Raw genomic sequence first — 20,087 nt, 5'->3', positions numbered from 1 at the left:
AGTACTGCTATGCTGTCTACGAGCAGTGTGCAGCTCAGTTAGGTGAGCAAATAGCCAACGCATCCCAGGCGCTCACCCCCCGTACACCCGTACAACCACAAGCTGTGCAATCCATGCCCACGGGGTGTCGATTACCTCCGTGCGACACCGAAGTGTTCGGAGGCGATTACACTCGCTGGCCCACCTTCCGGGATTTATTCACAGCCCTCTATATACAGAACCCGAGACTGTCGGAAGTTGAGAAACTTTTCTATCTCAACTCCAAGACCAGCGGTGAAGCCCATGCCATTGTGTCAAAGTCTCCTTTGACCAATGAGGGGTTTCAGTCGGCGTGGTCCAGCTTGACTGAGCGATTCGAGAGCAAACGGTTGCTCGTAAACAGTCAGCTGAGAATCTTGTTAAATTTGCCCGCCATTGGGCAAGAGTCGGGTTCCTCTATTCAGGAGATGCAGAGCACCATTCAAGAGTGCCTGACAGCCTTAGAGCACTCGAAAATCGACACAGAGAATTGGGATTGCATCCTGGTTTTCTTGTGTTCTTCGAGGCTCCCCAAGTTGACCCTTTCTCTTTGGGAACAGTCAATCCAAAACAAGAGCGATATTCCAACGTGGGTTGATATGAACGCTTTTCTTCTAGAGCGGTATCGTACCCTAGAAGCGATAGCGGAGGTGTCATCCAGCACGAACGCTCCGACGGTTCCACAAGCCTCACACAAGGAGGCCCCCGTCTCCAGGCAGGTCAACTCTTTTGAGAGTAGGGACACCATTAAGACCCAGACCTGCAATTTCTGTTCCCGGGAGAACCATCCGATTCGATTGTGCCCTCGATTTCTTCAGATGGATGTCAAACAACAGAAGCTGTGCTTAAATTGTTTCGCACGAGGCCATGTCCAGGCCAAGTGCACAAGTGCGCACAACTGTTTTACGTGCAAGGGTCGTCATCATACACTCTTGCATCGAGTCAACCCGACGCCGACAGTCACTAATCCCTCTCCTAGTATACAGTCCACTCCTTCCTAGTCAGCTAATGTTCAATCTTTCCTGACAGTTAACACACAAGGTGTTCTGCTGAGTACAGCTGTTGTACACATCTGCCATCACGGCGTTCGGCACACAGCTCGGGCTCTGATCGATTCTGGATCAGAGGCCACCTTCATTTCTGAACGATTGTTCAACCGCTTGAGGATGCCATACACATCCGTCCAAGCCCACGTCTCTGGGCTGACTCAAGTTGTAGCAGCCCAGCCCCGAAAGCATTGCCAATTCCTAATTGGCTCCCCGTTGCGACCAGATCTGCAGATTGAGGCGTCGGCTTTCGTCCTTCCTCAATTAGCAGGAAAACTGCCCCCATGCTCTGTCCCACAAACCATCCTCGACAATCTGCCAAGCATCCCGCTGGCCGACCCCTAGTTCTATGAGAGTTCGCAGATAGACGTGCTTTTAGGCGCAGATATCCTCCCATCCATTCTTCTCGTCGGCTCTCGTCCGAACGCTTGTGGGACCCTAATTGGCCAAGAGACCATTTTCGGTTGGATCCTGACCGGCCCAGTGTCGGGATCCACTTCTAACTCCATCTCGTCCTTTTCGACTCAACTGTCCGTCGATCGAACTCCTACGATCGGTCCTGTGACAGGACCCCCCTCCAAATCTATTTCAGTTTTTTCGGTTCGACTGTCCGTCGATCGAACCCTTAAGAATGGTCCTGTGATAGGACCCTCCTCTACATCTATTTCAGCTTCGAATGGTCCTGTGACGGGACCCCACTCTGATCCTTCTTCGGATCGACTGTCCGTCGAACGATCCTCTAAACGCAAGCCTTTGTTAGGCCCCAATTCAAAAACTTTTTCGACACCTTCGGCTCGACTTTCCGCCGAACGAAACTTCGCCATTGGTCCTGTGACAGGACCCCACTCGAAACCTCTTTCAGCTCAACGATCCCGGACGGAGACGAAGCCTTCCTCTGCACCGATGGCAGCGGTCACTCCTCGCAGGGTTTCCGTGCCTCCCGGCCGGGATGATGCGAGCGCATTGTAGGTGAGGGCACACCTCCGTTCCGCCGACCGAAAAGCACTCAAAGCTTCTTCGCTCACTAGCAATGCGCTCAATGCGTAAGAATGCACTCAAGCTCCAGTGCTCTCAGCTTCTCTCTCCCACAACTCACCACCGCTGAGCGCGGCTCAGCGCAATAGATCGACGAAATGCCGTCGGCATTTTCTCTTTTGTCAGTTCAAACCAACGATTCTAGTTACACGGTCTAATTACCCCCCAATTGTGCGTGTACAACAACCCGCTAAGTTTCATAATAAATCTATATATATTATAAGAAAAACCGCGAGTGTTATTATTTCGAAAAAGGAAGAACTTGGATACTTTCAGCGCCCCCACGTCAACATCCGGCATTACTTAATCTTTCGAGTACAGTATGCAACCGTTCCAACGCCTCTTCTTTGGTTTCGGCTATAACCAACACATCATCAATATAAACGATAGCATATGTGTGTGCTAGAGTTCCTAATGCTCTTATTATGGCCCTCTGGAACACAGAAGATGCATTTTTCAAGCCAAAAGGCATGGTCAAAAACTCGTACTGCCCTTCTGGCATTACAAACGCAGTTCGCTCTATTGAATTTTCATGTACTGGAATTTGATAGAAACCACTGGCCATATCTAAGCACGAGAAATATTTGGCACCGCGAAGCCTGGCAATCTGGTCTGCGATAAGAGGCAACGGATACCTATCAGCAACGGTATTCTCATTTAATATCCTATAGTCCACACAAAGACGATCAGTGCCGTTTTTCTTCTTTACCAACATCATAGGGCTGGCGAAAGGTGAGCAACTTGGACGAATAATATTTGCTTTAAATAATTCATCAATTTTACAGCGCACATGGTTTTTTTCTTCCTCGCTTAGCCTGTAAGGACGTCGTTGCACTGTCTTTAGTGGATCTATTAAATTGATTTCTAACTGCCCTGTCGAGGCTCGAGTTTTTGGAATACCGCTGATAAACCAATCAGAGTAACACTTTAGGACATTTGTTAAGGCCATTTTATCGGATTTGACTAAATCAATATCAGCATTTATAATATCTCTGTAATCAGTTACAGTCAAAACATCTACCCTTTTTGTTTTATAAATTTGGAATTTGTCGGCTTCTATTGTTACTCCAAAGCCCTGGCTAAGGATTTCACGACCAACCAACACATCGTATTTCAGATACTTATCCATAATTACGTGTAACAAAATTGCAAAGCAGTATTGTTCAATATTTATATTACATAATACTTGCTGAGTACTACAAATGGCATCATTACTTATACCGTTAAGTTTTACAATGTTATTTATTCTTTTTCCCTTAAATTTATCCACGGCGCTTTCCTTCACTAAAGAGCATTCAGCACCCGAATCAAAGCAAAATGGAATAGACTCACCGGATGCCCTTATTATTCCAGACGGTGGAGCTACTGTGCAGATATCTACCCACTTCTCATACGTTCGGCCTTTTGGACAAGCAGATGCAAAATGTCCTATTTCGTCACACTTAAAGCACTTAACACTTGACCGATCCTTCGGTCCAGTCATGTTGCTGCCGCTGTAGATTTTGCCTTTGCTCTGGCCTTTCTCCAAGCGAGCACGACATTCAGCGTATTTATGGCCATCCTTTCCACAATAATTGCATTTCATCGCTGTCGGAAACTTGAACTTCTTGCTCTCCGAGCCTGTTGAATCGTCGTCCATACTGCGCTTTTTGATAGTGTGCGTGTAACTGTTGTTGTAGCTCATTGCGAGTTTTCACGTTGTTTGTAAAAACCCAGCGCGTCAACTTGTTGTCTATTTGCGCCATGTGAGCCAGAGTCACGGATACCGCTATTTCTTCCAAATCCTTGGCTTTCCATTTTGACATAAGTAGCATCACAATACGGCTGCCGTATTCGGCGAAGCCCTCCTCCGGCTTTGGTGGACCATTCAGAACATTTAATAGCATGGCGGCAGAAGTCTCAATTCCAACAAAGCGTTGTATAAACAGCTCCTTGAACTGCGCCCAAGTGATGCCGGCAAAGCAAATTTGGGAAAGCCACTGTGATGCGCAGCCTTCTAGTGCCTTGCTTAGGGCGATCACCAGGTTGCTACCCTCGAGCACGTTATCCGCAAAAATTAGATCAACTGTTGAACACCAAGAGGAAGCATCCGCTCCAGCGATGTCAGGATTGAATTTTGGAAGAGTCACATATGACGCTTTTCCATCGGCTGGCGGTGCCCTTGGTGTCTGCATGTTTTTGATGATTTCCAGAAGGTTGCGGTTTTGTAGCTCCGACGCTGACAAATACGGATCGGTGGCATGAGCAGTAGGCAAAGCAGATCCCACTTCTGATGTCGGCGGCAAGGGTATGTTTTCCATCTTGATGCTTTTTTTGATTTATGCAGCTGCACAGCGAGTTCCGTTTGGTTCGAATACCCAGGCTCAATTAACTCTTGCGCGCTCACGTCATAAACTCACTCAAGTCGAGCGTATACAGCCATCTCTGTCTTACTCAAGACTCTTGGTATCTTACCATCGAACCTCACTCAGCAGCAGAGCGTCTCTGCCTCTGCTACCGTGCATTCGCTCAATATCAACGAGTAAAGCAGAAGCAGGGAATTCCCCGAATTCCCAAATTACCAGAATGCTACATTTACTGGGAATCACACTGCGACATATACTTTATAGCGTCAGAGATGCCTCCTTCTACCTGTTACATACATTTCCTGCCGGCACAAAGTTATAATACCCTTCTACCCTATGGGTAGCGGTAATGGTAATTTTGGTATATGCAATAATTACTGTAGTAGTTATGATTCCTGAAAATTTGGTTGCGATCAGATAAAAATTGTGGAAGTTATTAAAGAAATACTTTTGTATGGGCAAAAGCGCCTATTTACTAGGGTCTGAGTTGCTTTGGCCGACAATCTGACACATTGTGCCGTCTATGGTATATTTTGAATGGTGTACTATATCGATATACCAAACATACAATTTGGTATATTTTTAGTATTTTCGGTGTATTTTGAAAATGATACCGCAATATTTTGCCTTTATTACAAATGGGTAGCGGGTATCTCACAGTCGAGCACACTCGACTGTAACCCTCTTACTTGTTTTTCTCTTTCCTGTCACCTTCTCCATGATCGTCCGCCCTTAAGCTTCTCGCCATATTTTGCAAAATAATACCTACTGAAAAATTCCTTTCTTTTTTTCTTCGGACTACTTTTTCTGTTCTTTTCAATTGCCTTTTGGATTGATTTGCAACTTTATTATATACATACACATTATATTTTTTCTGCCAATTGCGTACGTATGCATGTGTGTTTTTCGTGAGTGCAAGTGCATAATAGTGTAAAGTGAAAACTATTAAGCACAGTGCTACTAAAGTGCAACATATATTGTATATTTCACACATAAGTATATAAATATAATATAATTCAAATAATAATAATTCAAATCCGAGCTGTGTGTACAAGCATTTCTTATTTCAATTAATCTTGTCCGTTTACATATGTATGTACAATTGTATTTCGCAATAATCGCCGACATACATACACACACACTTTTTTGCATTCTCTCTTGTTCGCAAGCGCACCGGCTTGCAGCAGCGCTTGCTCTTTCTCTCTGAATACATACATACATACGTGCACTTCGCCTGCACAAACGTTTGGCAGCGCAGTGCAGACATACATACTGATTTGCATGCTGTAACAGCGTGCACAAGTACTTCTGCGAGTGAAGTATTAAATTGGCAGGGCAGCGGTAGACGCACACGACATACCCTACCCTTTTCAATTTTTTTTTTCAAGTGATATATTCTGTGTGATTACTATAAGAGCAACTCTCAGCTCAATTGTCTGTATATGGGCTTTACTCCAGCCAGTGTTCAAACATACACAGACATACACACACAGTTTTTCAAGGCGCTCCATTCGATCGTGCAGGATATAGAACGCTGAAACACTGGAAAAAAGCAGTCTTGAGTGAGTTCAAGATTCGCTTAAGCGTCTGATACTTAAGGACGTTCGGGGCATCTGTGCTGGACGTGTGCGTGAGCTGTGTTTCTATTCGGAGCACTGGCGGTCTGACGGCGGCGCGGGAAATTGTTGTTGCCCAACTATTCTAATAGTTTGCAATAAGAGTGCTAACTCGAACAAGTGCAAGATCAGCCGGTTACGAGGACCCCACTCTCATCAACTGGCAGCAAGCATCCAATACTGCATACTTTTTGGAGCTGAAATAAGCTTGAAGGGTGAGCGTTTTTTGGATCCTATGCGAAACCGTTTGTGGCATACGTTGCTCTTAAATCTATCTTAAACGCACTGCCGGTTAGGAGAAGATGCAGCGTACATTGCCGACGAGGCCTAGGTCACCGTGCGACAACGCAAATGCGACGAGTCTCATACAAGTGGGCACCAGCAATGAGTCACTAAACTCGGTAGCGGCGACGGAGGTGGACAAAGGTATTTTGTCTGCTACTGGCAGTGGAAATGAGAAGAGGTCGCTCAAAGATATGTTGGAGCGTATGGGTACGGAGCTGGATGGCCTTTTGGAGCAGTTTGCCTCGCAGAGGTACATTAATGAAAAAATGAGGAGCAAGCTAATAAGAAAGCAGATACTGCATCGAGCCGCAACAGAGATGTGTCTCGAGGCAAGTGGAATCCATGCCACAGCCACAGCCACCGGCGCATTGGCAAAGGCGTCCCCTTTGCTGCCGTCGGCGGCAATCGGGAGTAAACTGTCGGCAACGCCCAAGAGACAGAGAGATAGCGAGGCGGAGCCGAGAAAAACTCCACTTAATCGCAATAAAACTGTAATTCACGCGCCAGGCGAGGTGACTACTGTGGAGTCGAGGAGTACCGAGAAGAAGAGGACCTTTTAGCCACGTCCAGACGCACTGGTGGTCAGTGCGAAAGGAGAGATGAGTTACAGCGAGGTGCTCTCAATGGTTACCAGACGGCAGGATGGGAAACTACAAAATGTCGCTGATAGTGTGATCATTGCGCGAAGAACTGCCAAGGGAGATTTTCTGTCGCGGCTCTGGGCTGGACAGTACATCCAAACTGAAGGATGCAATAAAGAATGTACTGGGAGATTGCGCAGAGGTTCGCAGCATAACTCAACGTACGAAAATTGCAATTCGTGATTTGGATGAACTTACTCGACAGAGGTGTTGGCAGCACTGCATGCGCAAGCGGGCGTACCTAGCAACTTGTGTCAGTTGAAGAGCCTGAGAGCGGCATACGCAGGCACACAGTTGGCAATTCTCCAGGTGCCACCGCTATGGGCTCCAAAAATCCTTGAGTTAGGAAAACTGCAGAAATGTGGAGCAAGAGCAGAGGACGAGGTGCTTTAAATGCCTAGAGATTGGGCATATAGCCCAGGACAGGAGTAACTGCTGACAGGAGTAACTGCTGTATAAAATGTGGAGTACTTGGTCACAAAGTCGCAACGTGCACCAACGCAGCGAATTGCTACCTCTGCCGCGCAAATAGCTAAACCACCAGGCAGGTAGCCGCAATTGCCCATTGGCAGCAAAGAGCGCAAGGAAAGCACACTCATGCAAGTAGTCCAGCTAAATCTAAACCACTGTGCAGCTGCGCATGACCTTCTTCAGCAAGCAGTTCGAGACAATAGCGCTGACGTAGCTATTTTAAGTGAACCCTACAGGGCGGTAACAGGCTCACTCTGGGAAGCGGTTACTACTGGCAAGGCAGCAATCTGGTTGTGTGGCAAATCACCGTTGCAATTTGGACACGAGCATGCTGCACGTAGATTTGTGCGAGCAAAAATTGGCGGTACATGGATTTATAGCGTGTATCTGGCCCCCAGTCTTTCTTTGGATGAGTATGGGCGCATTCTGGATGAACTCGCAGCTGATGCTATAGGCCGCTCCCCATTAATTGTCGGCGGCGACTTCAATGCATGGGCAATGGAATGGGGCAGTCCCTGCACTAATGCGAGAAGATCTATGGTGACGGAGACATTCCAAATGCTGGACCTAATCCTTCTGAACGAGGGCACGCAGCAGAGTTTTAGTAGAGCTGGTGTTGGGTCCATAGTTGATCTGGCCTACACAGCGAGCGATCACCGCGCCATTCTGTGCGTAGTTGGCGAGCGGCGCCCCAGCAATGCAGGCGCGCCATCAAGATGGGTTAACATCAATGCGGACAAAATGGATGGGCTGCGCTTCAGCGCTCGCATGCAGATTATGGAAGCGGTAAGATGTGCCGAGCAGATGGCTATGACAGCATTGCATTCGATAGCGCAGGAAAGTAAAGATACTATGCCCCGCATCCACCCACCATCATCTGCCAGTGTGCTGGTGGAATGAGGAAATCGCCACCGCCAGGCGGAAATGCAACCGCGTGAGAAGATGTTACCAGCGATCGCGAGTTAGATCGTCCTTCACATTGTGACAGCGTGAATACAAGGAGAAGCGAAAAGCTCTGAAGCACGTCATCAAGGAGAGCAAACGCAAATGCTCCATCGAGCTTTGCTCTGAGGCCGGAAATCTTCGTCGACATGTTCAACAAGTGTCTACAGGAGGCTGTTTTTCCAAATATTTAGAAATCACAGCGACTGGTTCTGCTCCCCAACCCAGGCAAGAATCTGCCTCATTGACAATGCGGGAAAAATGTTGGAGAAGATGATATGGACCCTGGCTGGAGCGTGCTATTGCCGCAGGAGGTGACCTATCACCAAACCAATTTGGCTTTCGCAAGGCCAGATCGACAGTCGACGCAGCGACTAGAGTCGTGGAGATCGCCTCACACGCCATAGCTGGCAGCAGGTGGATTGGAGGGGCCAAGGAGTATTGCTTGATGGTCACGCTGGATATCAAGAATGCCTTTAACTCTGCATGTTGGGACTGCATTCTTAAGGCTCTGGCAGCGTTCCAAGTGCCGAGATATCTCCTGGAAATTGTGCGTAGCTACCTATCCTGCAGGCGGCTATTGTACGACAAAAGTGCTGGAACAGAGGAGTACGCCGTGACGGCAGGTGTCCCACAAGGTTCGATCTTGGGCCCTCTTCTGTGGAATGCCATGTATGATGGCATCCTGAGACTAACCCTCCCACCGGGCACACACATGATTAGTTTCGCAGACGACATCGCTATTCTTGTCGTAAGGAAGGAGCTGATGCAGGCCGAGAGTGTGTGCAACCAAGCAATCGCGCCCATCCAGCAGTGGCTTGTTTCAGTTGGGCTGGCACTTGCGCCGCACAAAACTGCAGCCGTGTTGATCAGCAGCCGAAAAAGAGTCGAAGTTGCGAAGATTACTGTAGGATGCACCTTTATTACGTCCAAGAGAGCGATTAAGTATCTGGGAGTGTGGATCGATACGAGGCTCAGCTTTCGAGAGCACCTGGAAGCGACGAGCAATAAAGCAGCAGGCATGAACCGGCTTCTCTCAATGCTCATGGCGAATACGGGAGGACCAAAACAATTGCGACGAACTTTGATTGCGGCACCAGTATGGGTACGAGCACTGGACACCAGGAGCTACTGCCAAGGGCTGGAGAAAGAGTGCCATCCGCATCATTAATGGATTTCGCACAATTTCTGATGACGCAGCTTTTGTCATCGCTGGAGTACCAATGTTTGTGGAAATGTCTAGAGAACGAGCTGCTACTTATCGGCAGCTGCGATCCCGGTACAACAGCAACGCAGAAACACGTTCTGTTCGCAATGCAGGACGACAAGAATGCCTAGAGAGGTGGCAGCGACGATGGGATAGGTCTCCAAAAGGCCACTGGACGCATCGGCTTATCCCGAACATCGGCGAATGGTCTGATAGGAAGCACGGCCAAGTCAACTTCCACTTGACGCACGTGCTAAGCGGCCACAGATGCTTCAGAAGTTACCTGCACCGCTTTGGTCACGAAGCTTCTGGCGACTGTTCGGAGTGTGACACACAGGAAGATGCGGAGCATACTATGTTCGTCTGCAAGTTGTATGAGTCACTTCGAAATGACTTGGAGAGGGCGCTTGGTGTACACCAGTTAGGCCGAAGTTCCCGTGTGGTAGTGTAGGAGTAGCATGCCATAACCAAACGGGTGACAGTAGCGAGTCAGCAAACTCGGTTGCTGTGCCTGATATGGTCACACGCACCGTGTCTGTTGCTGGCCCAGCCAGCGAGAAGAGGTCAATTAAACACATGCTGAGTGTATGGGAGAGACTGTGCATCGTGCATGGATGAACTGGTAAGTAAAGAGGAGGTGATTAAAGCGATGGTAGAGCAAGTTGGCATGCCGGCTAAGCTGTGCCAAGTCAAGAGCATACGACCAGCCTACGCCTATGAAGGTTATGCAGTTGAACCTTAACCACTGTGCAGCGGCTCAGGTCCTCTGGCAGAAACCCACCCCAGTTTGGCATCTTGGATAAACTAGCTGCGGACGCGAGAGGCCACTGACCGGTATTCGTCACAGGCGATTTCAACGCTTGGGCAGTCGAGGGCGATTAGTGGTCGAAGCTTTTGCTTCACTGGATCTGGTTCTTCTCAATCAAGGCTCGCAATGGACATTCAGCCGGCACCGGCTCAATTGTTGACTTGACATTCTGCAGCAGTTCACTCACTAATACAGCCGAGTGGGGGGAGTTAGTGACTTCTATACAGGGAGTGACCATCTGGCCATATACTGCAAAATTGGAACTCGGAGCCACAGGTGCATCTCTTCCGCAACTCGTTGGAGGACTTTCTCAGCCAGCAAACTAAACGTCGAGCGCTTTGTAGCTCACTGAGAGTGTTGGAAGTTTCAGGCAGCGCAGAGCAGATGGTTCAAACTGTCACGGAAGGCCAGGTCAACAGTCGACAACATCGATAAGGTAGTAGATATTGCTTCCAATGCAATTGCTGGTACTCGCTGGAAAAGAAGGCCAGAAGAAGTATTGTCTGATGGTAACATTGGACATCAGGAATGCCTTCAACTCGGCCCGCTGGAGCTGCATCTTACGGGCGCTAGACTTTTTCAAGGTCACACGGCAGCTTTTAAAGATTATCAGAAGCTACTTCTCGTCAAGAGTACTTAAGTATGATACCAGCGCTCGAACGGAAGAGTATATTGTGACGGGAGGTATACCTCAGGGCTCTGTGCTTGGCTTGCTATTGTGGAACGCGATGTACGACGGAATCCTTCGACTGGATCTGCCGACAGGACCAAACATAATTGGTTTCGCCGATGACATTGTGCTCCTTGTTGTCGCTAAAGAGCTGGAGGATGCCGAAACAAATTGCAACCAAGATATTGAATGCTTTATGGCCTGGCTGCTCTCCGTTGGACTGGAGTTGGCACCCCAGAAAACAAAAGCGGTGCTCATTAATAGCAGGGAAAAGATTGAAACGGCGATTGTAAAGGACGGAGCTACTCAGATTGCCTCCAAGCGATCACTCAAGTATCTGGGAGTGATGATCGACTCAAGGCTTTGTTTTAGAGAACATTTTCAGGAGGTTAGCTGCAAGGCTGCAGTCACCAACAGGGCGTTATCTCGTCTGATGTCCCAAACAGAGTCGTCGAGCATTACTATCAAGTGTGACAAGGTCCATAGCCCTCTATGCTGCTCCTATCTGGGCAATCGCCGTATTGAAAAGCTCCTACATCGGCGGCTTGACGTCAACATTTCCGCTGAGCGCCATTAGAATCATAAGCGGATTCAGGACTGTTTCCGATGAGACTGCATATGGGTAATTCTCTGTGGGATGTCGCGTGCGACCAGCTTTTCAGTTACAAAAAAAAACATATTCTGAAACAATTTTAAAAATAAGTAAAGGTTATTTTTATAGCTCTAGATTAGTACTTTAATTAGAGCTAAGAATGGTTTTGGATTTTTTTTGTTTTGTTTTCTGTTCTGATAATTGCAAAAATTAACAAATTCGTACGCAAAACCAAAAAATGAACGAATTTATATATTTTTATCGTAAAACAGAATAAGTTATTAAAATCAATCTTAGCTGTAAAAATAGTGCTAATCCAAAGCTTTAAGAAAAACCTTCACTTAATTTTAAAATTGTTCTAGTTTATGTTTTTTTTTGTCACTGTAAAGGTGTTCGCACGCGACATTTACCAGAGAATTACCCATTTGCCATTGCCGGCATACCTCCTCAACCAGCGCCGAGAAAAAATGGCCAAACAGAGAGCACGACGGCTCTCGACAGGTAGCAGTCCCGGTGGAACGAGTCGTCCAAAGGACGGTGGACTCACCGGGTCAATTCGTGCATAAAAGAATGGACGACAAGGAGACACGTCAGATGAACCCGACCCAGGCCATTAGTGGTCACGGGTGCTTCAGGAGCTACTTGTTTCGGGTTGGACATGACACAGCTGAAGAGTGCCCCGCATGTTTTCCGAGTGCTGTGGAGGATGCCGAGCACGTCATTTTTCAGTGCAGCAGATACGCTACTCTCAGGCAAGAGCTGAGGACGTAATTGGCGCAAGTATGACGGTACCACTGATGCTGGTATCGTCCGCAAACTGGACACTGTTCAGTGAATTTGTGGCAACGGCCATGATCGATGAAAGAATGGCTGCGAAGTCTAGACAAAGAACGAGGGAGTAAGCGGCGCCGATGCCCTTTTGAAGCATTGCTTCGCGGCCGTCCCACAAGACCCCGGCTTCACTAACTCTGTTTTCTACAGTTTCATTTTCTTCTCTTTGTATAATTCAAACTTTCACTTTTTTACACCTTGCTTCTCGCTGACCTACACTACGAATAAAAAAAAAAAAAAAACACACACACATACATACACACATAATATTTTTATTTTATTTTATTTTTTTCTGATTCAACAGCAATTAAAAACCATTGAAAACTATTGTCGGTCTTTTCCAAATATCAATATATACATTTTTTGTTTCCAGCTTTGTGCTCTCTGGTATTTTTTTGTACGATTGCTGTTTGTTTTTTTATTGTTTTTTGACGAACGTTTTTTCCTATTTTTTCCTATTTCCCCGCCCCCTTCCTTTTGCGTTCTTGGTCTGTGTTCGCTTAGCTACTTCCGTACCCATACCACAGCACTGCATTTAGTATTTTTTCCAGTATTTATTGTTATTTTTTAATTTTTATTTTTTTGTTTGCTACGCTCTTTCCGTATCATTTTCACTAACTGGGTCAATTTCAGGCAAAAGAAACCAATTTCCATTTGGTATTTGTTTGATATATTTTCTTGATTTTCTTCCGTATTCTAGTCCGACTGTAAAAACCATGTTAGTTTTTCATCCACTTTGCGTAGCATGTTATGGGACAAACCCGACAAAAGTAAAGCTCGACTGTCCATGCCCTCTACTAGCGCCGCTAGAACCTCTATCAGCTCCCCTTTACATAGATCCAAGAAGGAGTCGGCTCTTCGTACATCCAGCACATCGCCGATTCATTCGTCATCGAAAAGGGAGGTCCCCTTAGTTACTCAGCCTCCGTCCGATCCTAAAACAAAGCTTCCTTCGGCTGATAGCTCTTCCCTATATACGTGCCAAGTCCGTTGTGGGAAAAGGTCGAGAAAGAGTATGAGGCTTGCTCTTGCGTCATGTCTGAGGAGATGACCACAGAAGAGCTCCCTACTATTCAGGTCAGATACGACTACTGCTATGCTGTCTACGAGCAGTATGCAGCTCAGTTAGGTGAGCAAATAGCCAACGCATCCCAGGCGCTCACTCCCTTTACACCCGTACAACCACAAGCCGTGTCGCTTACCTCCGTGCGACACCGAAGTTTTCGGAGGCGATTACACTCGCTGGCCCACCTTCCGGAACTTATTCAAAGCCTCCTTTGACCAAGCAGGTCAACTCCTTTGAGAGTAGGGTGACTTCGAAAACCCAGTTCTGCGAATTGTGTTCCCAGTAGAATCATCCGATTCGCTTGTGCCCTCGCTTTCTTCAGATAGCGTCAACTACATTAAGCAACAAAAGTTGTGTTTGAATTGTTTCGCACGAGGCCATATCTTGGCCGAGTGCACAAGTGCGCACAACTGCTTTACTCGTCGGCGTACGTCCTTCCCCAGTAAGCGGGGAATCTGCCCTCATGCACAGTCCCACAAACACTCCTCGATAATCTGCCAAGCATCCAGTTGGCAGACCCCAAGTTCTTTGAGAGTTCGGAGATTGATGTGCTACTAGGAACTGATATCCTCCCGCCCATTCTTCTCGGCGGCTCTCATCCTAACGTTTGTGGGACCCTCCTTCGTCAAGAGACAATTTTCGGTTGGATCATGACTGGCCCTGTGTCGGAATCCACATCAGGGTATTTGCGTATGTGCGGAGGTTTGCCCAGCGTTGCCGCCATCCCAAAGACTCGCTTCCAGAGAGGCTCAGCTCTCATGAGCTTTCAGAAGCTCCGGAGAAGCTGATAGTACAGGATCAGAATCGGGTATACACGAAAGAGTGTGTTTCCTCCGGAGCCATAATCGCTTATACGGGTCAAGTGATATTCTGAGCTTGAATACGTTCCTTGACAAGTAAGGGGTCCTGCGTTCCTATGGACGGGTAAGAGCGTCCACCTCCTTATCGTACGATGAACGGCATCCCATAATACTTATGTTCAACTGCGTGTTTTCCCTCCATGGAGGCAACCAATTGGTGATGCGGCTGGTCCGAACTAAGTACTGGACTCCCAAGCTAAGGAGTTTAGTGAAGACAGTAATTGGAGCATGCAAGACCTGTGTGATACATCGACGGCTGCAGTCGCAGCTGATGGGCGACCTTCCAATTGCTCGATCGACATTTTCGAGACCATTTACTAACACCGTAGTAGACTTCGACGGTCCCTTCGACGTCAAGAGCTACGTCGAACGGGGCTGCAAGATTACGAAGGGTTATGTATGTGTCTTCGTGTGCTTCAGCACCAAGGCAATCCATCATGAGGCGACCACGGATCTGACAACGGAGAAGTTCTTGGAAGCTTTTCCCCGGTTCCCGGTTGACAACGGGAAAAAGTTCGTCGGAGCCTCCTCAATCATGTCCAAAGATCTTGTGGAGAGCACCGGCAATCTGGTCCTCACCAAAACACAGTCATCAAGATCTTGCATATCATTTCAACCCACCTGGTGCCCCTCACATGGGGGTCTGTGGGAAGCAGGCCTCAAGAGTTTCAAGACGCATTTCTACAAAACGTTTTCCTCCGTAATGTACGAGGAACTCTCAACCCTCCTGGCGAAGATTGAAGCGTGCCTCAAATCACGGCCTCTGTCTCCCATGTCAGAGGATGTACGCGACTTGGTGGCCCTCAGTCCCGGTCATTTACTGATCGGGGGTCCGCTATTCTCCATAGCGGAGCCAGAATCCAGGGAAGATGTGGAATCTATCCGCAATCGCTGGCAACGGCTCAAGGCTCTCCATCAGCGTTTCTGTGTTTGATAGAAGAATGAGTATTTGAAGGAGTTGCATAAGCGGAATAAGTGGCAGTCACCCTCACGTGACCTCCTAATTGGTGACATGGTGATTGTTTGTAGGGGAGTGTTGATAAGTAGAATACAAAACACTCTCACTGAGTATTGCACTTTGTGTAACACATTTATTAATTATTTAAAACTTGTAGGAAAAAACACTTGTAGTGCGCACAATAAAAAAAGTAAAACACATGATATGTAGAAAAAGCACTAAAAGTGGGCAGGGTGACCAACATGGAGAGAAACTAGATCAGTGTGACTGCGCGTCACTATCGATATCAATCGATCGCGACCACACTGTCAGCTGTTTTGAGTGGTCACAACGGCCATCATCTGGCATCAACATTCTCCCCCCTTGCAATATAGTAAGTTGCAAACGGTTTTATTGTCCACATGGACCGGACAGAATCCAACCCAATGTGGCGTTCTGGGCCATTGGCCATTGAGGATACACATCAGTACCGAGCACCAGGAACACCATCGATGGCTGGAACCAGCGTTCGTCGGCAAGCGTAATGCTGCGGAACTGCTCCGAATTCTCACCTTCGACAGGTCGGAGGAGGGTGCGTTCAACTTGCAGCGCTGATACGGCTGGTCGCGGTCCACGGGTCGAAGGCTCGCATCTCGAAGGTTTTACACCCGGTGTCGATCAGGATGTTGGCCGTCGGGAGGATGTTCACAGCCTTATCCTATCCGATGGGGGGATGGCGAGCGGGAACGTGGCCGTGCTGGAGTTGAAGACCGAGTCGGTTCCGGTTGGTCGTCGCGTCGTCGCTGACGACTGGGGCGAGCGCTGCGTGCCTCCTTGAAGTGCAGAAGCGTGTGGTGGTCCTTCTGACACCCTGCAGCTTTCCGCGCTGCAGCAAGATTGCCCGTAATGTTTGTGGGCCAAACAGTTAGAGCAGTACTTGTTAATCAGTACTGCTCTCAATCGTTTCTCAGCTGTCAGCCTGAGAAAGCGCTGGCATTTCCATAGTGGGTGGTTCCTGTAACGGCGCCTACAGCAACAGGCATTGAATTCGGCCTAAAAGTTTGCTAGGTTTAAGCCAAGGTTGATCTTGTTGCAGATAGTTCCTAAAAGTATGCTAGATTTACGACAAATTATGTTTTGTTTTACTCAGGGCCTAAAAGCATGCTACATTTAAGCAACGACACGTTTTGTTGTATTCAGTGACTAAAAGTGCATGCTTTTTAAAAGTTTAGCTTAAGCTGCTGTTAAGCTGATCTTTAAGTAGTGTTGTAAAGTTGCAGTTGTACATCGGTTGCATTGGAAAGCTCAGATTTAACGTTTGCGCCAGGTGCACCAGCTTGAGCGCGGCCAACTTATCTTAAGCCGGTTCCGGTTTTACAGAGACGCATAATTGTAAAAAATTTTAAATCTGAGGGCATAAAGCTCTAGTGGATATTTTTCCATTGCCATTTCTTTTCATTGGTAAGAGAAAAGTTTAATTAACTCGGCTATAGGCTTCGATTTTGACAATAGTTATTTTTGCAGGCTTGTGTCTACCTTTTTTTTTAGACCTTGTTTCTTGGCCTTTTGAAGTGCTTTAAAGAACCACTGGTTAGTTTCGGGCAGCGGAGCACCCCTGCAGACCCTTTCGGCCAGCGGATCACCCTTGCAGGCTCTTTTCGGTCAGTGAAGCACCCTCACCGGCCCTTTCGGCCAGCGCAGCACCCTCACTGGTCTTTCGGCCAGCGGAGCTCCTCTTCCGGACACTTTGTGGCCAGCGAAGCGCCTCTACAGGCTACCGCCTGGCCAACGGAGCGCCTTTAGGCGCCAACTCTAATCTCCACCAACGTATCAACCTCTCAGTGGAATCTCTAAGGATTCCAATCTTCATTCGTTTAAAAGTGATGTGAGAAAAAAAAATGATTTGAATCAAATCATATAATTTATATAAAAAAAAAAGCTTTGCAATCTAATTTACAAGTCTTTGAAAAAAAATTAAACAATCGATAAAAAGTGTAGCGCTTTCGCACCAAAAGAAAAATTTAAAATTTTAAAACAAATTTAAAATTAAAAACAAACGAAAACGAAAGTGCAGTTCTGTTGTACACAAAGAATAAAAAAATGTGAAAGTACGCAACAAAATTAAAAGTTAAAGTTAAACCTATTAGCGCTTGTGTCTGCAAACAAATTAAAAACAATTGCAACACAAATCAAAGTTTAGATTAATTGAATCAAATTAAAAGCGCTAACATCTATAAAATCAAGTTCTCATACAATCGCAAATATAATAAATTAAAACAATTAGTAAAAGTGCGATGAAAAAAAAAATGAAATTGTAAAAATATGAAAACAAGAGTGCTACATACAAAACAACAAAAAAATAGTTTGCGAATCTTAAAAATCATTTTATTAGATAAATTGTAAAAAAAGAAAAGAAATTTATATTTGTTTAAAGCAATAACAATAATAAGTATCGAAAATTAGAAAGATATTCAAAAGATATAACGTGAAATGAACATGAATTAAAAGAAAAACTTGTTTAAAATAATTTATAATTTGTTGTTCGAAAAGTTAATAGTATTTAATTTAAAAATGTGCGGATGTGCTTAATGTGCCGAAATTTTTTTTTTTTTTTTTGTAGAAACACCTTGTCGTTTAGCCCGTGTAACGAACCGTCACAACGCCGGGGTAACTAGCGCTGCGGGGATAAATCAATGAATAAAGCGAGTACCAAGCATCAAGCTTGAACATACCTGCAGAGAATGCCTTGGCTGCGTGGTGAATTTGTAGTTGTTATGTGCACATGTAGTTTTGGTACAAGAATACTTCACTTCTCTTAGCACTCGCGAGTAAAGGTCTACGCACGACTAGATTCTAAATCAGGAGAGAGAGAGGTTGCCCTCCTACTCTCGCTTTTATGTAGGTCAAGGTCTTGGTTCTGCTAACTCGCTTTGTTTTTCTTTTGCCTAAATTTACACATGCGCTGTTAACTCGATTGGCACTACTTGCGTTGAGCATGCGCTGTTAACTCGATTGGCTCTGTTTGTGTTGCACATGCGCTGTTAACTCGATTGGCGCTATTTGCGCTGCACATGCGCTGTTAACTCGATTGGCTCTGCATACGTTTGCTCATGCGCTGTTAACTCGGCACAGCTGGCTTTTCTTGAGTGACCGTATGTTTTTTTCGAGTTGGCTGAGAGAAAAGAAAGCTCTGGTATATGTTTTTGTTGTAGATTTATTTGAGGGGGCAGTATGGTGCGTCACACTCCCGGATACGTCCTGTTTTTGCTCGATTCACCTGATAGGTGGTATGCAGATAAGTGTGAGTAAAACGGGTTTGCGTACCTCGTCCCTCACTACAACGGACCTCCTCAACTAGGCCCCGGGGTAGTTGACGGTGGGGTGTTTCCACTGTCCAGCTTATGGGAGCCTCCACCAACTCGCTTCCGCGGGCTACCTCTGACATTAGTTCATTGTCCTCGCGCTCCTCCATTGACACCATAGCTTGCCCCAGAGCTTCCAGCAGGTCTGAGAGGGCGTCTGCCTCTTCGTTTGTGGGGGGGAATCCTGGCGTACTGCCGGCGGAAACGATGGACTGGGCGGTCGACAATGGCTGGTCCATGGTAATTCCATTGCTCTGGTAGGTCGAAGTATGTGGTGGGGGTTTCCCCTGAAGGGAGGATGACGTCGACCACGGCCCGGTCAACGCGCGTTACCCGCAAACGGTCGGATGGCCGGCTCGTACGTCACGGAACGGCCCACCTGATGGACGTAAATTGGTTCGTCCGCGTCCTTGCCGTGGGTCGCGACGTTGTCCAGGCCGGGGTGACCAGGCGCCGGGTGGAGACCGAGGCTCCTCTGCCTCGCTGCTCTCTTCCTCCTCGTAAGCTTCGTCCGCCTCGTAGGTCTCTTCCTCCTCTGATTCCTCCTCGCTGACGTGGTTATAAGCCATGGGCTGGCCAGATGCGAAAGTAGGTAGGATATGGGAGTTCCAGGCCACTTTTTCTGCTCTAAATGATGATTCATCAAAAAATCATGGGGCTTCCGGGGGCACATTTTGAGCTCAAAATCGTGACTCATCAAAAAAAAAAATCAGCTCTCGAAACCGTGACTAATCTGTTATCAGTTCAAGTTTACTACGCGTTCAAGGTTACTACGCCGGTCATGAGCATGAGTAATGTTATCAGTTCAAGGTTACTACGGCTTTACTACGTCGGTCATTTCGCCGGTCAAAAGATTGTGAGTACTACTATAGTAATAGTATAGTAATACTACATTTAAATGAGTAATACTATAGTAATAGTAGTTTTAGTCAGTTGATTTTCTAGCAATCGCAACGTCATTACGCCGGGCAAGATCATGAGTAATACTATAGTAATATTACATTTAAATGTGTAATACTACTTTTAATCAGTTCATTTTTTCTTGTGTGTGTGTGTGTGTGTGTGTTTAACCCCGCAAAGTCGCGAGTGGCGCGTGTGCGCGTGTTTGTGTGCTGGCGGCGGGGGGCTGTTGTGGAGGGTTGGGCGTAGGTCTGGATTTGAGCGGAGGTCTGGGTGGAGAACACACAAAAACTTAAGTTGAGGTATATAAATTTGTTTATTTATTTAATCGTATGATATATCAATTATATTACATTTATAAATCTTAAGACCTTCTTTGGTTGCAATAAATTGAAATTTAGCATCTGGTTCCTCTATTTCAATACCTAAATAGTAAACTGGAACCATTTGTTTAG

At 46.7% G+C, this 20,087-nt stretch overlaps 1 protein-coding gene across 1 annotated transcript; it reads left to right on the top strand.

The window, feature by feature from the left end:
* Positions 1-13,542: 13,542 nt before the first annotated feature.
* Positions 13,543-15,367, top strand: LOC127565052 (uncharacterized). The gene is made up of 2 exons (XM_052002061.1): positions 13,543-13,636; positions 14,580-15,367. The coding sequence occupies exons 1-2, from the start codon at positions 13,543-13,545 to the stop codon at positions 15,365-15,367; spliced, it is 882 nt and encodes a 293-aa protein (XP_051858021.1).
* Positions 15,368-20,087: the final 4,720 nt, after the last annotated feature.

Source organism: Drosophila albomicans, chromosome 2L (assembly GCF_009650485.2).
Source record: "Drosophila albomicans strain 15112-1751.03 chromosome 2L, ASM965048v2, whole genome shotgun sequence".
NCBI lineage: Eukaryota > Metazoa > Arthropoda > Insecta > Diptera > Drosophilidae > Drosophila > Drosophila albomicans.
Note: the sequence above shows the minus strand (reverse complement) of the source record. Positions and strands in the feature narration are given on the sequence as shown.

What these genes read in the sequence shown, in the direction of transcription:
- LOC127565052 (XM_052002061.1), top strand. Translation starts at nt 13,543, where the DNA reads ATGTCTGAGGAGATGACCACAGAAGAGCTCCCTACTATTCAGGTCAGA. An exon ending in GCAGTATGCAGCTCAGTTAG is followed by an intron (nt 13,637 to 14,579) that starts GTGAGCAAATAG and finishes CCCTCCATGGAG; the next exon opens with GCAACCAATTGGTGATGCGG.